Genomic DNA, 12,982 nt, shown 5'->3' on the forward strand with positions numbered 1-12,982 from the left:
ACAGCACTCCTCATTCTCTTGTTGCTTAAAGGACAAAGCTCAGCCAGAGACACAAGCCACCAGTTTTGGAAATGTCCTGTTTAATGCCAGACTAGCAGTGGATGACCCTGAAGCTGTTCTCTTAGTGAATCAGCCTGGATCCGATGGGTTTAAAGTCGACTCAACAGCACTCTTTCAGGTGGGCCAATAACAAGCCACTTACAACAGCTCCACGAGGACATTCAGGTTACTTCATATCAGAATGCCCCAGATGTCTTCTATTAAATGGCAGTGACAGTAATATTGCAGAAGTCATAGTAACATTGAATAAGGTAAGGTAGGTACGCCCCACAGGACCATATTGAGCACATGGTGAGCATTCTGTAAACTCTCATTGTTATTTTTATTAATGCCTCAACATTACTTTAGGTCCCTGTGTAAAGAAGACCCTCATTCAGGCCAGAATATAAATCTAAATCTGATGGTTGGGAACTCTGCTTTTCTTCTTCAAAACTTCCTTCCTGTCGACTTTCCGTGACCATCTTTATTAGAGTGATCTTGTATGAAACGTTGGATTCCAAAAAACAAGTGGGCGCTGCTCATAAATCTCCACTCCCAAAGACTTTATAAACTAGGACAGGATGTCCTAACCTAGAGGTAGATGGTAAAGAGACCCACATGACCGTAACACTGGGCAGACAATTGAGAAAAATTCAGAGATGTGTTCCCAGTGTGAATCCTTGGGGGAGCAAGTACACCTTTTAGGAAATTTACTGAAAATTGTCCAGACAGGATGGGCTGCAGAAACACATTATCTTTATTCAACCCTAAAGGAAGAATCTTAAGGAAGTATATTTGTTGTTCTGAGTACTTTTTAAAATTATTTTTACTGTTAACACTCAAAGCATTTGACCCCTTCTAAATCCTGAAAGTTTCAAAAAACCATCAGAAAATCCCTTCTTTTCACAGGCCCTGGAAAAGCAGAAAAACTGACCTCTTCTTCGGTCTTGTGTGTAAATATGCAGCAAGACAAATCGGACGAGAGTCCTGAGGGTCAGAAGGTCTGAGTTCCAGTCCTGCCTCTGCCACTAACTAGTTGAGGGACACGAGCAAGTTACTGCTGTGCATTCTTGTTTACTCATTGTTGAGATGAATAAGTTAAGCTGTGTGATATTTAAAGCTCTTTACAGCTCTGACATTCAATGGCTACAAGTCACAGATGACCAAATACTTACCGGCACACCCTCCCTCAAGAGTTGCACAAAATATTTTAGAGTGCTCTACACAAAGCCTTGTACGTACTATACGTGCAAAAATAGTCAGTAGATTCCAGGGCACCTGGGTGGCTCAGTCAGATAAGCATCTGACTTCAGCTCAGGTCATGATCTCACGGTTCGTGGGTTCAAGCCCCACGTCGGGCTCTGTGCTGACAGCTCAGAGCCTGGAGACTGCTTGGGATTCTATGCCTCCCTCCCTCTCTCTCTGTCCCTCCCCTGCTCGCATTCATCAGATCTCTCTCTCTCTCAAGAATGAATAAACATTAAAAAAATTTTTTTGAAATAGTAGATTCCTTTTGCAGACTAAAGTCTATTATCAGTTATTGTCTCTGCCATTAACTTCTCTTGCAATAGTCATGCAGTAGGTTGGTATGGTATTTAATTTTCTAACAAACAGAGCTGTGTTTTCTAGGTGGCTCTGGGCCGAGAGTGGTACATACACACCATCTACACAGTAAGATCGAGAGACAACGCCAATCGAGGTATTGGCAAAAGAAGCGTGGAGTACCAGCACCACTCTTTGGTGAGTTCAGGGAAGCCCCGGGCAGGAACCAAGGGCCGGAAGAAGAGGGAGATGAGGAGCCCACCCCCGCTGGCCTGGGAAATAGGTGCTGAAAACAACCGGGGAACAAACATCCAGCACGTCGCCCTGGACCGCACCAGCAAGAAGCAGATCCCCCGAGGGAGAGTTCCTCCTGATGGCGTCCTCCCCCGGGAGCTCAACCCTCCCAGCTCTGAGGTCAGCCTGGTCACGGTGGTGGGAGGCATCGCCGTGGGGTTACTCACCCTCTGCCTTGCCGCCATCACAGTGACGATGTGCCAGAGCAAGAAGGGCGCCCGGAGAAAGGACGCCCTGAAGGGCTCGGGCAGCAGCAAGCCCATGATGTCCCCACAGAGCCACCACAACGACAGCTCAGAGGTTTGATGACCACAGGTGGATTCAGCCTTTTCCTCAAGTGCCTCGGAAAGACGATAGAAACCCAAATGCTTCCGTAAACAGCAGAGCTTTGGGGACTTCTGCTCCGAAGCTGCTCAGAGGACCTGACCGGACTACTGAACTTGGATTTGAATTCTGTCTACTCTTTCATGCGTCACAGAACAAATTCAGACCACAGACCGCATCTTTCTTCTTGCCCAAAAGGCAACCTACGCAGAGCCAGCGATGGACCGCCAGGGATGTACTTCACATTTAGGCATTTTCTCCACACAGCGGAGACAAATCTATTCAGAGGTGCTACAGACTCCGTCAGAAGTTTAAGAGGAGTCTATTGTTGCTATGTTAGTCTGAACCTTGAAGGTGCAATTATCACATCATTTATTCACTGCCTAACAGTTTATTACTAGGACGGTTTAATTGCTAGTCTGAAAGGATGATAAACACACTGTTTATTATGACAATTTTTCTAACAGGCGAAGACGGCACGGAAGTATGACCAGGGATAGCTCAACCCATAATTCACCTCTTCTACTACATGGGAGGGAATGGAAGGAAAGAGAGAGGGAAGTAACTGACTAGTTTGGATTTGAATTATGGTGTCCTTGTTTTATTTGCTTATTTAATTTTAAATTAAACCAAAGAATATGTTCCATCTGGAAGAGATTGTTGAAGAAAGACTTTGCTGTTATATAGTGAGAAGTAGTCGAGTTCTTGCATGGTAGTATACCTAATTGGTGCTCAGCATTTGTGGGAAATGAGAGGGTTGGTGGCGTTTGGATGATGAAGAAATGCTATAGCGTTAGATTTGCATTTGGAAGACAATGTTCTCTAAGAACTGAGCCTAGATATTTGCAGTATTGAACCCACAGATGATAATGAAAAATATCATTACAGGTGGTGGAGGGAGAAAGTGATATTTATTAGCATAACGTGTTTAACCAAAGTGCCTCTATACACATTTGATAGAACATTTTGCCAGATGACATCTGAGGTTAACCCTCAGAGTAGCACAATCACATAACAATGTCCAGAACTCGAACTGGCCATAGGACATTTCATTAACTTGCTAATCAGCATCTGGTCTAAGCCAGGGGACTCTCTGCCACTGGCATTCCAGAAGTGGTCTTGGAGGTGCCTTCTTCTTCTTTGATCCAGGAGGAGAGTAGCATTCTGTGACATCTGCAATTCAGGGAGCTGGTGCAGTGTGATCCCTGAGTATCTGAAAATGTAATGCTTAACACCGCTTACAGTGTTAAAAACCAAGAAACATAGGGAGCTTGCTTGGCAAGGCTCCTGTCGCCTTTCTGGGAAAAAAAAAAATGTGCTTTTACCAAATGGCAGAGATTTCGGTTGGAAAGGGAAGGAAAATGTCAGTGGTCTGATGACCAGTCTTCCAAAAGCTGGTAAATGTATTTCAAGCAAAAAGAAGGTCGGGAGAAAAAGAACCGTGCCTAAAGACTAACCAACCCTCAAATGTCGCCTGGAATCCCCTTTCACTTGCATCCGTAGCCTGGCCACACTGGACATCTAGTGGAATGGATCTTACCCGGTGTCTGTGAACACCAACCATCTCTTTATTGGAAAGAAAAAAAAAGAATCTACACTGGTGCTGAGAGAGAGAGGTGAGAAGTGTCTGATACTCGCCTCTCTTCTTTTGGGCAGCTCTGCACTTGACATTCAAAGTCTTTCAAAGAACATGGTGGAGCGTAGTCCCCTTCCATTGGGGAATTTACAAATATCACCTATTACTCAAAGGTGTCCCCCCACCCTGGGACTTACATATAAAGTACTGGATGGCCCAGGAGTTCAGTTGTCAAATAAACATCAGTGCTTTCTTAATTGTCCCCTTTCCTTTTGCTTCGCATTCTGGCAGATGCTTGGCTTCAGTTATCTCGTAACTAGTATAGGCATAAGCGTGAATGACGCAGCTTCAAATGTGTGGACTTCTCATGACTTAGCATGGGGTTCAGTTCACTTAGATAGTGAGAGCAAGTACCCTCAATTGACCTTATGCTAGTTTGGTAGCTTGGGTGCTTCAGAGCCTACCATGCGGTCTCGGGCGTCTCTGTCACCGAGTGTAGTAATTAGCGAAGCATCGTTACAACATGTCTGTTTTGAGCCCTTGGGCCACACTGGCTTTGTACCAAACTTCACTCCACAATTAGTTTTTCTAGTGAGATTGCCATATATAAATTGGAGAGTTTATACAATACAGGACATGTCCATCCTTTCCTAATAAAGAAGTTTCTTCCTTTCCACCCATTTCCTTCTCTCTTTCTCTCCCTTTCTGTCTTCTTCTTTTCCTTCCTCCCCTTGAAAACAGAGAGTCTGTGGGAAATAGGCAGATACAGCTTTCTTAAGTATAAAGTGTTTGGATTTCGGCATCATTTCTTTTGTATCTATTCACTTAACATGTGATTTAATATACATTAATCATAAAAACTCTTTTTAGTGGAAGAAAGAATCAGGCAAAATGCTTTATTGTTCAATAAAGCAGACCCTTTTTTTCAATATTTTGTTTTTAGAGAATTATGCTGGTATTATCAGATCCAATTACATAAAATAACTTCCCATAGACAACAGGATGTAGCTATAATAGCTCCTTAGATGCTCAGTAGCTTCTGACCCTAATTAAAACAAGATTTTCTTGATGTTGCATAGTAAACCCAAAGCACAAATATATATATATATATAGAGAGAGAGAGAGAGAGAGAGAGCGAGAGAGCTTTAGTAGCTCCCCTAGCATATGAACTATGAAGCATTAAAATACGTAATTATGTTTTAATCATGGTTTTACTTGTTCCAGTTCATTCCCTCTGTTAACATTTACTAAATGCTTTCCTAGAATTAGCCACTTTGAGAGATTACACAGAAACCAGGATATCCTCCCTGCTCTCAGGCAGGTTATGCTCAAATGTGGCATGTCTCTTAGTCTAAAGGAATCAAGATTTACATTAGGTCCTCCCCTGGACCAGGAACACACCAGGCGTATCTGTGAACCACAATTTAAAATCTCTCCAGAGCGCTGACAGTGGCTGTAATCTTTTTCATCTGGAAGAACCCCACATGTTATAGATCATTCTGATTGTGGATCTCATGCAAAATGTTTCAAATCAATAATTTAATGGAATTGCCCTTCAGAAATCTACACAGAGAAGGTACGTTGCAGGGATGCGGATAGCCCTGTATATTCTTTTCCTCTGAATGGAAGACATGCCTACTTTATCCCAAGAATGGGATATAACGCATAAACTCTTGTTCCAGACCGTGAACATCCCCAATACCTCCTGAAGTGCACCCTCCCACAAGCCTCCACAATGTTTGAATAGTATGAGTAAAGGTCAACTGAAATTCTGCCATGCTACTGCATAGCATTTGTGATAAGAAGGATGGATTCTAGGCTCAATATGAAGAGATTTAGTTCTATAAGCAGCAAACAACTTCTTTATCAAGTCCTCTTACCTCTAAGTCTTTCCCAGGGAACCGACTCCAAGGTCCATTTTAAAAATGGAAATGGAGGGGCGCCTGGGTGGCTCAGTCGGTTAAGCGTCTGACTTCAGCTCAGGTCATGATCTCATGGCTTGTGGGTTCATGCCCCACGGCGGGCTCTGTGTTGACAGCTCAGAGCCTTGAGCCTGCTTCCGATTCTGTGTCTCCCTCCCTCTCTGCCCCTCCCCTGCTCATGCTCTGTCTCTCTTTCAAAAATAATTAAACATTAAAAGAAATAATAATAAAAAAATAAAAATAAAAATGGAAATGGACCTGTATGAGAATCATGGAGTCTTTCCTCGTACAAATTGGTGCTAAGGGTTAAAATAGTCCTAGACTGAGAAATAATAAAGTAGCAATAACAGCAGAATGTAATGACATTTAGATTTTTGAAGTTGGAAATTTGATTTCTGCTACTCTTTTGAAAATATCTATTTAGTTTTGGCTGAGAAACCAATTTAGTCCTTTAAAAAGAAAAAGAAGAAAATATCTTTAAAGATGCAAATGTTTTACAAATTTGAAATTTACATAATTGTATGCATTTGAAAACAAGTGAGCTATGATTCTTTGAACAGCTTTCATCTCTTGTAGCCATGATAGCAATAACAAAAGGAAGAAAACAGGTGTCTTTACTAACCCTAGGGCAAACGATGAATAGGGCTTAAATGTTCAATCAGTCCCACTGCAACGCCTCAGAAATGTGCGAGTTGGCAGGAAACTATAAATACTACTATTATCTTGCACACACACAGCCACATGTGCATCTAAAAACAACCAAAGATCTCATTTCTAGAAAAAAAGACGGCCCTAACTACAGTTTTAACTGAAATGGTTCACATGGAGATTTTCGAGAAGGTCAACAGAATGGTTATTTGTATAAACATACCATTGTGGGAAGTTTCTTGGACATTAGTTCAAAGGTTGATATGTTTCGTTAAGATTTTTTTCCTGGTATTGATTCTAGTGTTGCCTGGTAAAGATGTAAACACTTTCAGAAAATATCCATAGGTTCAAAGTTTCTCTCACTGTCTAGTTCTCCTTGTTGCCATGTCCTTTGATGTTAAGAACAAAAGACAGATTTTGGTAGTTATTTTGATTTTAATAAGGCATTTAAACATAGAAGTTCGTGGTATTTTCTATAGGTTTTTTTTTTTACCAGAAAGATTATACAGAAAGTTTTGAAGTAAAGAATGCTGATTCCCTCTTGAACTAAAGTTGATAAAACAAACTACTAACGTCAGCCTCATTCTGATTTAATTTTATTGGGGGAAAAAAATCAGAATATTGAATTTGCAAACTTTTAAATAGTGTTGCTTTCTTATCTTTCAAGTACATTTTATTACTTTTTCCCTGATATTTGTTTGTGTGTGTGTGTGTGTGTGTTTAGTCTTGTGTTTTAGTAAAAATCAACATAAAAAAAAAAAACTTGCTCTAGCAATGACATCTACTACTTCCTTCCTTGGTTCCTTCCTTCCTTCCTTCCTTCCCTCCTTCCTTGGTTCCTTTCTTCATGGACTAGGTTTTTTTTCTTCCTCTGAGATTTGTTTATCATTCTTCCTGTAATGCTTCCCTTTTAGTTTTGAGACCATTGCCATTTTCACTACATAATTAACATATTCTTATCCATCCGAAAGCTAGTAGGTGAGCATAAGACGCGTGCACTGTCCTTTCTTTATAAAATGTTAAGGCTTTTGGATGAAGGAAAGAACTCCCTTCAAAAGATCAAAAGCATCATATTGAATAATGTGATGACAATCTGTGCTTTGATTCTCTCAGTAAAGGTTCAACACTGACATTTAAGATATTTTAAAAGATCCCTTTAAGGATCTGATTGAGTAAAAATAAAAGGCCAGAGATCGCATATATGAGGCTGTTTTGGATGATTGAATACTTTGCAACGAAATAAATGGCAAAACAAAAATACTGTTAAAATGTTAACAGCGTCGAAGTGTTTTAAATTGTAATTATTAAATGCACAGTGTTCTTTTTACAAGGAGCCAGATGTTGCCTACACCAATTACACGATCCTTTGGATACTCTAAGTGAACTTCTACTCCAGGTATTTATTTTTCCAATGTTTGGATCGTCCTTTCTAAGAATTGTCAGTATTGCGCCTTAGAAAAGAAGAAAGTAAAGAGAGAAGTGTAAATTTTTAAGAACTAACCTTAATAATAAAAAGCATGATAATACAAATCACTTAAAATATAGAAAAGCAATTACTGGTAAGAATAAAAGATCATTTCTGTAAGGGCCAAAATAAGCATATTACAAAAAGAAGTACAAAGCAGAGTCTGCTTCTGTCGTTTCAGGAATTCAAGTTTTTGGCAAGGTATTTTTAAGCCCATTTGCCTATAAAAGGAAACTTCAGCCTGGACAAGGAGTTGTGTGTTTTATAATTGTATTAAGTGCCTGCTTCCTTCCCCAAAGCCCTCCAGAGCACTCAGTAAATTTATATTTATCCAGCCACTGAGCAGCATATCTGTGTGTGATGGAATTATTTGCAGAACTTAATAGCCTTTGTGATTTTCCCATGGGAACTCTTCAAAAGCTAACGGGGGTCTAGTTTTTTTGTTTCTTTACTGGGATACTTCCTATTTGCTGGATATCGAAACTTATCCTGGGAAACCAATTATGCAAATAATCTGGAGCCATTCAGCCTTCAATCCACGTCTAAAATAATTCTTGCTGCCACTTGTGTTTCATAACTACCACTGTTTTCCATCAAAACACATCACATGTTTCATATAAATAAAGCCCATATAAAAATAAATGTGTTAAAATGGTCAAATGATTGTGGTTCATTCTCTGGTTTCAACTTCACTAAAAATCAACGAACTCGTGCAGTCTGCAATGAGTGTCAGTTATTTCCTTCCTGGGTCTGAAGCCTGAGCTCCTGCAGGCTTCCAGACTGGGACATGTGTTCCCACGAATTCTCTGATGCTGATGGAAAAATACAGCCGCTCCTCAGCGGGACCTACCTGCAGGATCTTAGTGCTTATTCACCAGTTGTAGCGGGTGCAGACACAGCCAGAGGCCGCCAGGGGCAATGTATACTTCCAGGAAACGATATATTTAGGGAACTGACTCTGTCCCAAGGAGCAGGGTGTCTAGATTCTACTACAGTTATGAAGCTGTGCCCAGCTACACTGATAAGGATGAGTCAACTGATCGGGTCCATTGCTGAGAGGCTGACAAGGTAGTCTGGTTGCCTTTATGCTAACTTCACTCAAGTCAATGATGATCTGATTTTTGTCTGGTCACATTTTTAATATGTGGCCACCAGAATGCAGTACCAAAAAGAAATGCAAAGGCAGCCTCTTAGAGCCATAAGAAGGATTGTGTTGAAGGACTGTACTGAAGGATAATCCCAAGAAAAGGGCAACATACACAAAAGATGGAGTGGAGGGCTGGGGGGAAGAAATGGCCACATTGTAGCAGAAAAGCTATGATTGGTCTCAGAAATGATGGATTCAATTCTTCACTATAAATCTTTATTTTATTTTATTTTATTTTATTTTATTTTATTTTAGAGAGAGAGCGCACAAATGGGGAGGAGGCTGAGGAGGGGACAGAGAGAGGGAATCTTAAGCAGGCTCCATGCTCAGCACAGAGCTTTGACTTGGGGCTAGATCCATGACCCTGGGATCATGACCTGAGCCAAAATCGAGAGTCAGACACTCATCCGACTGAGACACCCACACCCCCCTCCATCTTCACTATAGAAGAAAAGAAAGAAAGCTTGTATGCTAGGAAGTTTCCAAGCTGCTAGGGACAAATCCTGGCCTTCAAGAAATTGGAGAAGAGGACCAAGGAAGGGAAGGCTCATGATCCAGCCACGCCAGATATTGACAGTGGGAGACAAGATCATGCCATAAAGTCGTAATCACCCCAGAGGGACGCAAACTAAGGGAAAACCCCTCCCTAACCAGTATGAGTGAATGTGGACCTGACTAGGGGGGAGAAGTCATCAGGAGCAGAGTTAGGCCAGTCTGAGCCCTCCCTACCCAACAGCCATGCCAGTAAACTGTGGCAGAGGAAGGTCGATAGCAATTTTTGAAAGTCCTACAATAGACTGAAAAGCCTTTCAAGACGTCATGATCTCATCCTAGAAATTGAAATGTGACTAATTGCGCAATGGTTAAAGGTGGTAGAGAAGACAGAGTCAGATTATATCCAAAGGAAGTAGACACGGGTCAGAGACGATGCAGGGTACCAATCAGGGAGAGAACGTTTGGGGAAAAGTGTCTGCAAAAAGAGGGAAAAGTATCTCCCCAGGATTTCCTCAGAGTCCGAAACATACAGTAGCTGGGGCCCGACATGGTTCTGCCACTTTTGATGAGGACAGGAGCCCCTCCCCCCTCCACACCGTCACCACCTTGAATTCTAAAGAGATCACTACATCGAGAGGCATTGTTATGACCCAAGGGTCGTAAGAGAAGGCCTCAGAGGCAGTGGCATGAATGAAAGAAGTGTTGTTTATAATTTATAGACATGATTTTCTGGGGGTGTGACCTACACAGAGTATGATTTTCAGGGACATTTTATGCACATTAAAACAAGTGTCTGCTCTGTGTAGATAAATTGGAGAAAATACTTTCTCTGTGGAGACATTAACCCCAGGCTCATAATTTGGTGTTTTCAAATGGAAGTTTTGTTACTATTCAGATATGACAAGGCCAACGGATCAAGAAACAATTGCCATTGAAAAGAAAGCACATGATGCTCATAGGCTCCCAAGGGAGACAGCCCATCGCACCACAGGAGCCCCACACACGGGAGCACCAGGGTCAGTCATGAGGCGGAGGGAACAGGAGAAAGTATGGGCAAGAGCCTTACTTGTAGTCTTTATGGACAGAAACAGCCAAGGCAGGATAAGCAGGATGAGGTTTAGCTGATTTGAATAATGTTAATGGAGGCTAGGGCGTAGTGCTGTCTCTAAAATAATTATTTTGTGTTTATTTTATGTTTGAGATACAGGAGAGAGAGAGAGAGAGAGAGCGCACGCGAGCATGAGCAGGGGAGGGGCAGAGAGAGAGGGAGACAGAATCTGGAGCAGACTCCAGGTTCCGAGTTGTCAGCACAGAGCCCGATGCAAGGCTTGAACCCACAAACCGTGAGATCGTGACCCCAGCCGAAGTCAGATGTTTAACAGACTGAGCCACCCAGGTGCCCCGTGCTGTCTCTAAATATCCGGTACCTGGCCCTTGGAGGATTGGACGGATGGATAGTAACCCAGAGTATGAGAGGCAGTTAAAGAAGGTGGTTGGGGTAGGGGCTCTGGATTGCTTGGTTCGCCTATGAAAGGCATTAATTTCTAGGAACTGACCAACCCTCTTTGAATCTGTCTTAGGGGCAGAATTAAAGTAGATTCTAGGGGCATCTGGGTGGCTCAGTAGGTTAAGCATCCAACTCTTGATTCTGGATCAGGTCATGATCTCACGGTTCATGAGTTCAAGCCCCCGCATCCGACTCTGCACTGACAGCACGGGGCCTGCTTGGGATTCTCTCTTTTTTTCCCTCTCTCTACCCCTCCCCTGCTCATTCTCTCTCTTTCTCTCTCTTTGCCTCGCAAAATAAATAAATAAAATTTAAAAGATGGAAAACGAAAAAGTAGACTCTAGAAGAAGGGCCGGGATTTTTTATCTGGACTCCATGGTATTTAATTATACCCAAAACCAGAGCACTAAGAACAAAGACTTTCAAAACCAAAGTCAAGTTTTGTGTGAGAGTTTTGTGGGAGGCAAGTCCTGACAAGAAAAAAGAGAGAAGGGTAAAAGCCGACCTATTCTAGTATCAATGGATTGTGTGAAGGATTAAGAGAGAGAGAGAGAGAGAAACAGAGAGAGAGAGATGGAGAGAGGCTAGGAGCCTGGGAAGCTGATTAGGTCGGGGGATTACCGCAAGGGCAAAAGAGGCATCTTGCCCCTCCCCTACCATTGCCCATTTAAGACCCAGGAAAGAGATCACCCCTGCAGGAATGCCTGTTCCAAGTTCAGGCACAGCCAAATACACTAAGGGATCCATCTGTGTGATGCCAACGACCCCCAGAAATTGTATTGGCCCAGCATCTGAAGGGCAATCAATGGTCAGAACAGCTGGGGACTCCAGACCCTGCCTGAGCACTGTGTTCAAGGCCACACCACACCATACCTGCTGCCCAAACAGGAAAAGCACGGACAGGGGTCACCTGTGCTGGCTTTGATCTTCTTGGGGATTACCGTGGTCTGGGCCTACAGGTAAAGAGATCGGATGCTTCCCTCTCTCCAAGAGGTCGTCTGTATTTCCTCCTTCCAGCCTTGTCCTCCCTTCCAGCTCCGCTCCCCCAGAAGAAAACCAAACGTCACCCTGACTGGGGGCAGGGGTTACTGTATTTTGAATATCGTCTTTGGCGTTAGCATTCCGGGAGAGCTCTGACTTTCCCTCATTCTCCTGTACCATTGGCCCCCAAATATACTTCCCTTCAAAGGAGACTTCTTTAGTCAGCCCTTAGTAACTGATATAATAAATGACCTACCGCAGTGCCAAAGAATTAATGAGGCTTAGTGCGGGAGGAGCGGAGTAATTTGAGTCTCCCGGAGAGTTTCCGATCACGTCTGCACAGCCCCAGAGATTCTGACACAGCTCCCACACCTCCATTCCCACGCCACGGGGCTGTGCGGTTTGCAAAAGATCTAGGAAGTGAGAGAACCATGACCTTCAGGGAGAACCACTGGTTTAGAGTTTGCCGTACGTTGACAGGAAAGATTGGCATTTTTAGTGCAATCCTGGAAACCAAAGGCAGGGATAATTGTGAGTTTCTGGAACAGGCTAGGAAGAGGTTTTTGCAGTGAGCCCACAGAATGTCCTTGTACAGCGGGAGCCTCCCTCCTCAGGTGTCCCAAGCCTGTGGGTCAGTCTCTGCCCCACTGTTCTTAAGATGTAGGGTCACCAAATGTCTAGCCGGTAGGACTCAGATTCTGGCCGGTGTGGATGAGCTATGATAGGTTTCTGCTCCCAATTCTTGTCAAAATGCAAGCATTTATCTTCGTAGGAAAAATAGGAGCCCTGGTGAGTTAAAAATGAGTGCTAGAGTGGGGCGCCTGGGTGGCGCAGTCGGTTAAGCGTCCGACTTCAGCCAGGTCACAATCTCGCGGTCCGTGAGTTCGAGCCCCGCGTCGGGCTCTGGGCTGATGGCTCAGAGCCTGGAGCCTGTTTCCGATTCTGTGTCTCCCTCTCTCTCTGCCCCTCCCCCGTTCATGCTTTGTCTCTCTCTGTCCCAAAAATAAATAAACGTTGGGAAAAAAAATTAAAAAAAAAAATG

General features: G+C 43.0%; 1 protein-coding gene across 1 annotated transcript in view; it reads left to right on the forward strand.

Annotated features, from left to right (window-relative positions):
- The window catches only part of FREM2 (FRAS1 related extracellular matrix 2), a 167,530-nt gene extending 163,498 nt beyond the window's left edge, over positions 1–4,032 (forward strand). Inside the window, exons 23-24 of the mRNA XM_043577721.1 lie at positions 32–178; positions 1,669–4,032. Of these exons, the coding sequence (XP_043433656.1) occupies positions 32–178; positions 1,669–2,181 (660 nt within the window). The 3' untranslated portion in view covers positions 2,182–4,032. The remainder of the gene's footprint in view (positions 1–31; positions 179–1,668) is intronic.
- The last annotated feature ends 8,950 nt before the right edge of the window (positions 4,033–12,982 follow it).

The sequence above is a fragment of the Prionailurus bengalensis genome, chromosome A1 (assembly GCF_016509475.1).
Source record: "Prionailurus bengalensis isolate Pbe53 chromosome A1, Fcat_Pben_1.1_paternal_pri, whole genome shotgun sequence".
Lineage (NCBI taxonomy): Eukaryota > Metazoa > Chordata > Mammalia > Carnivora > Felidae > Prionailurus > Prionailurus bengalensis.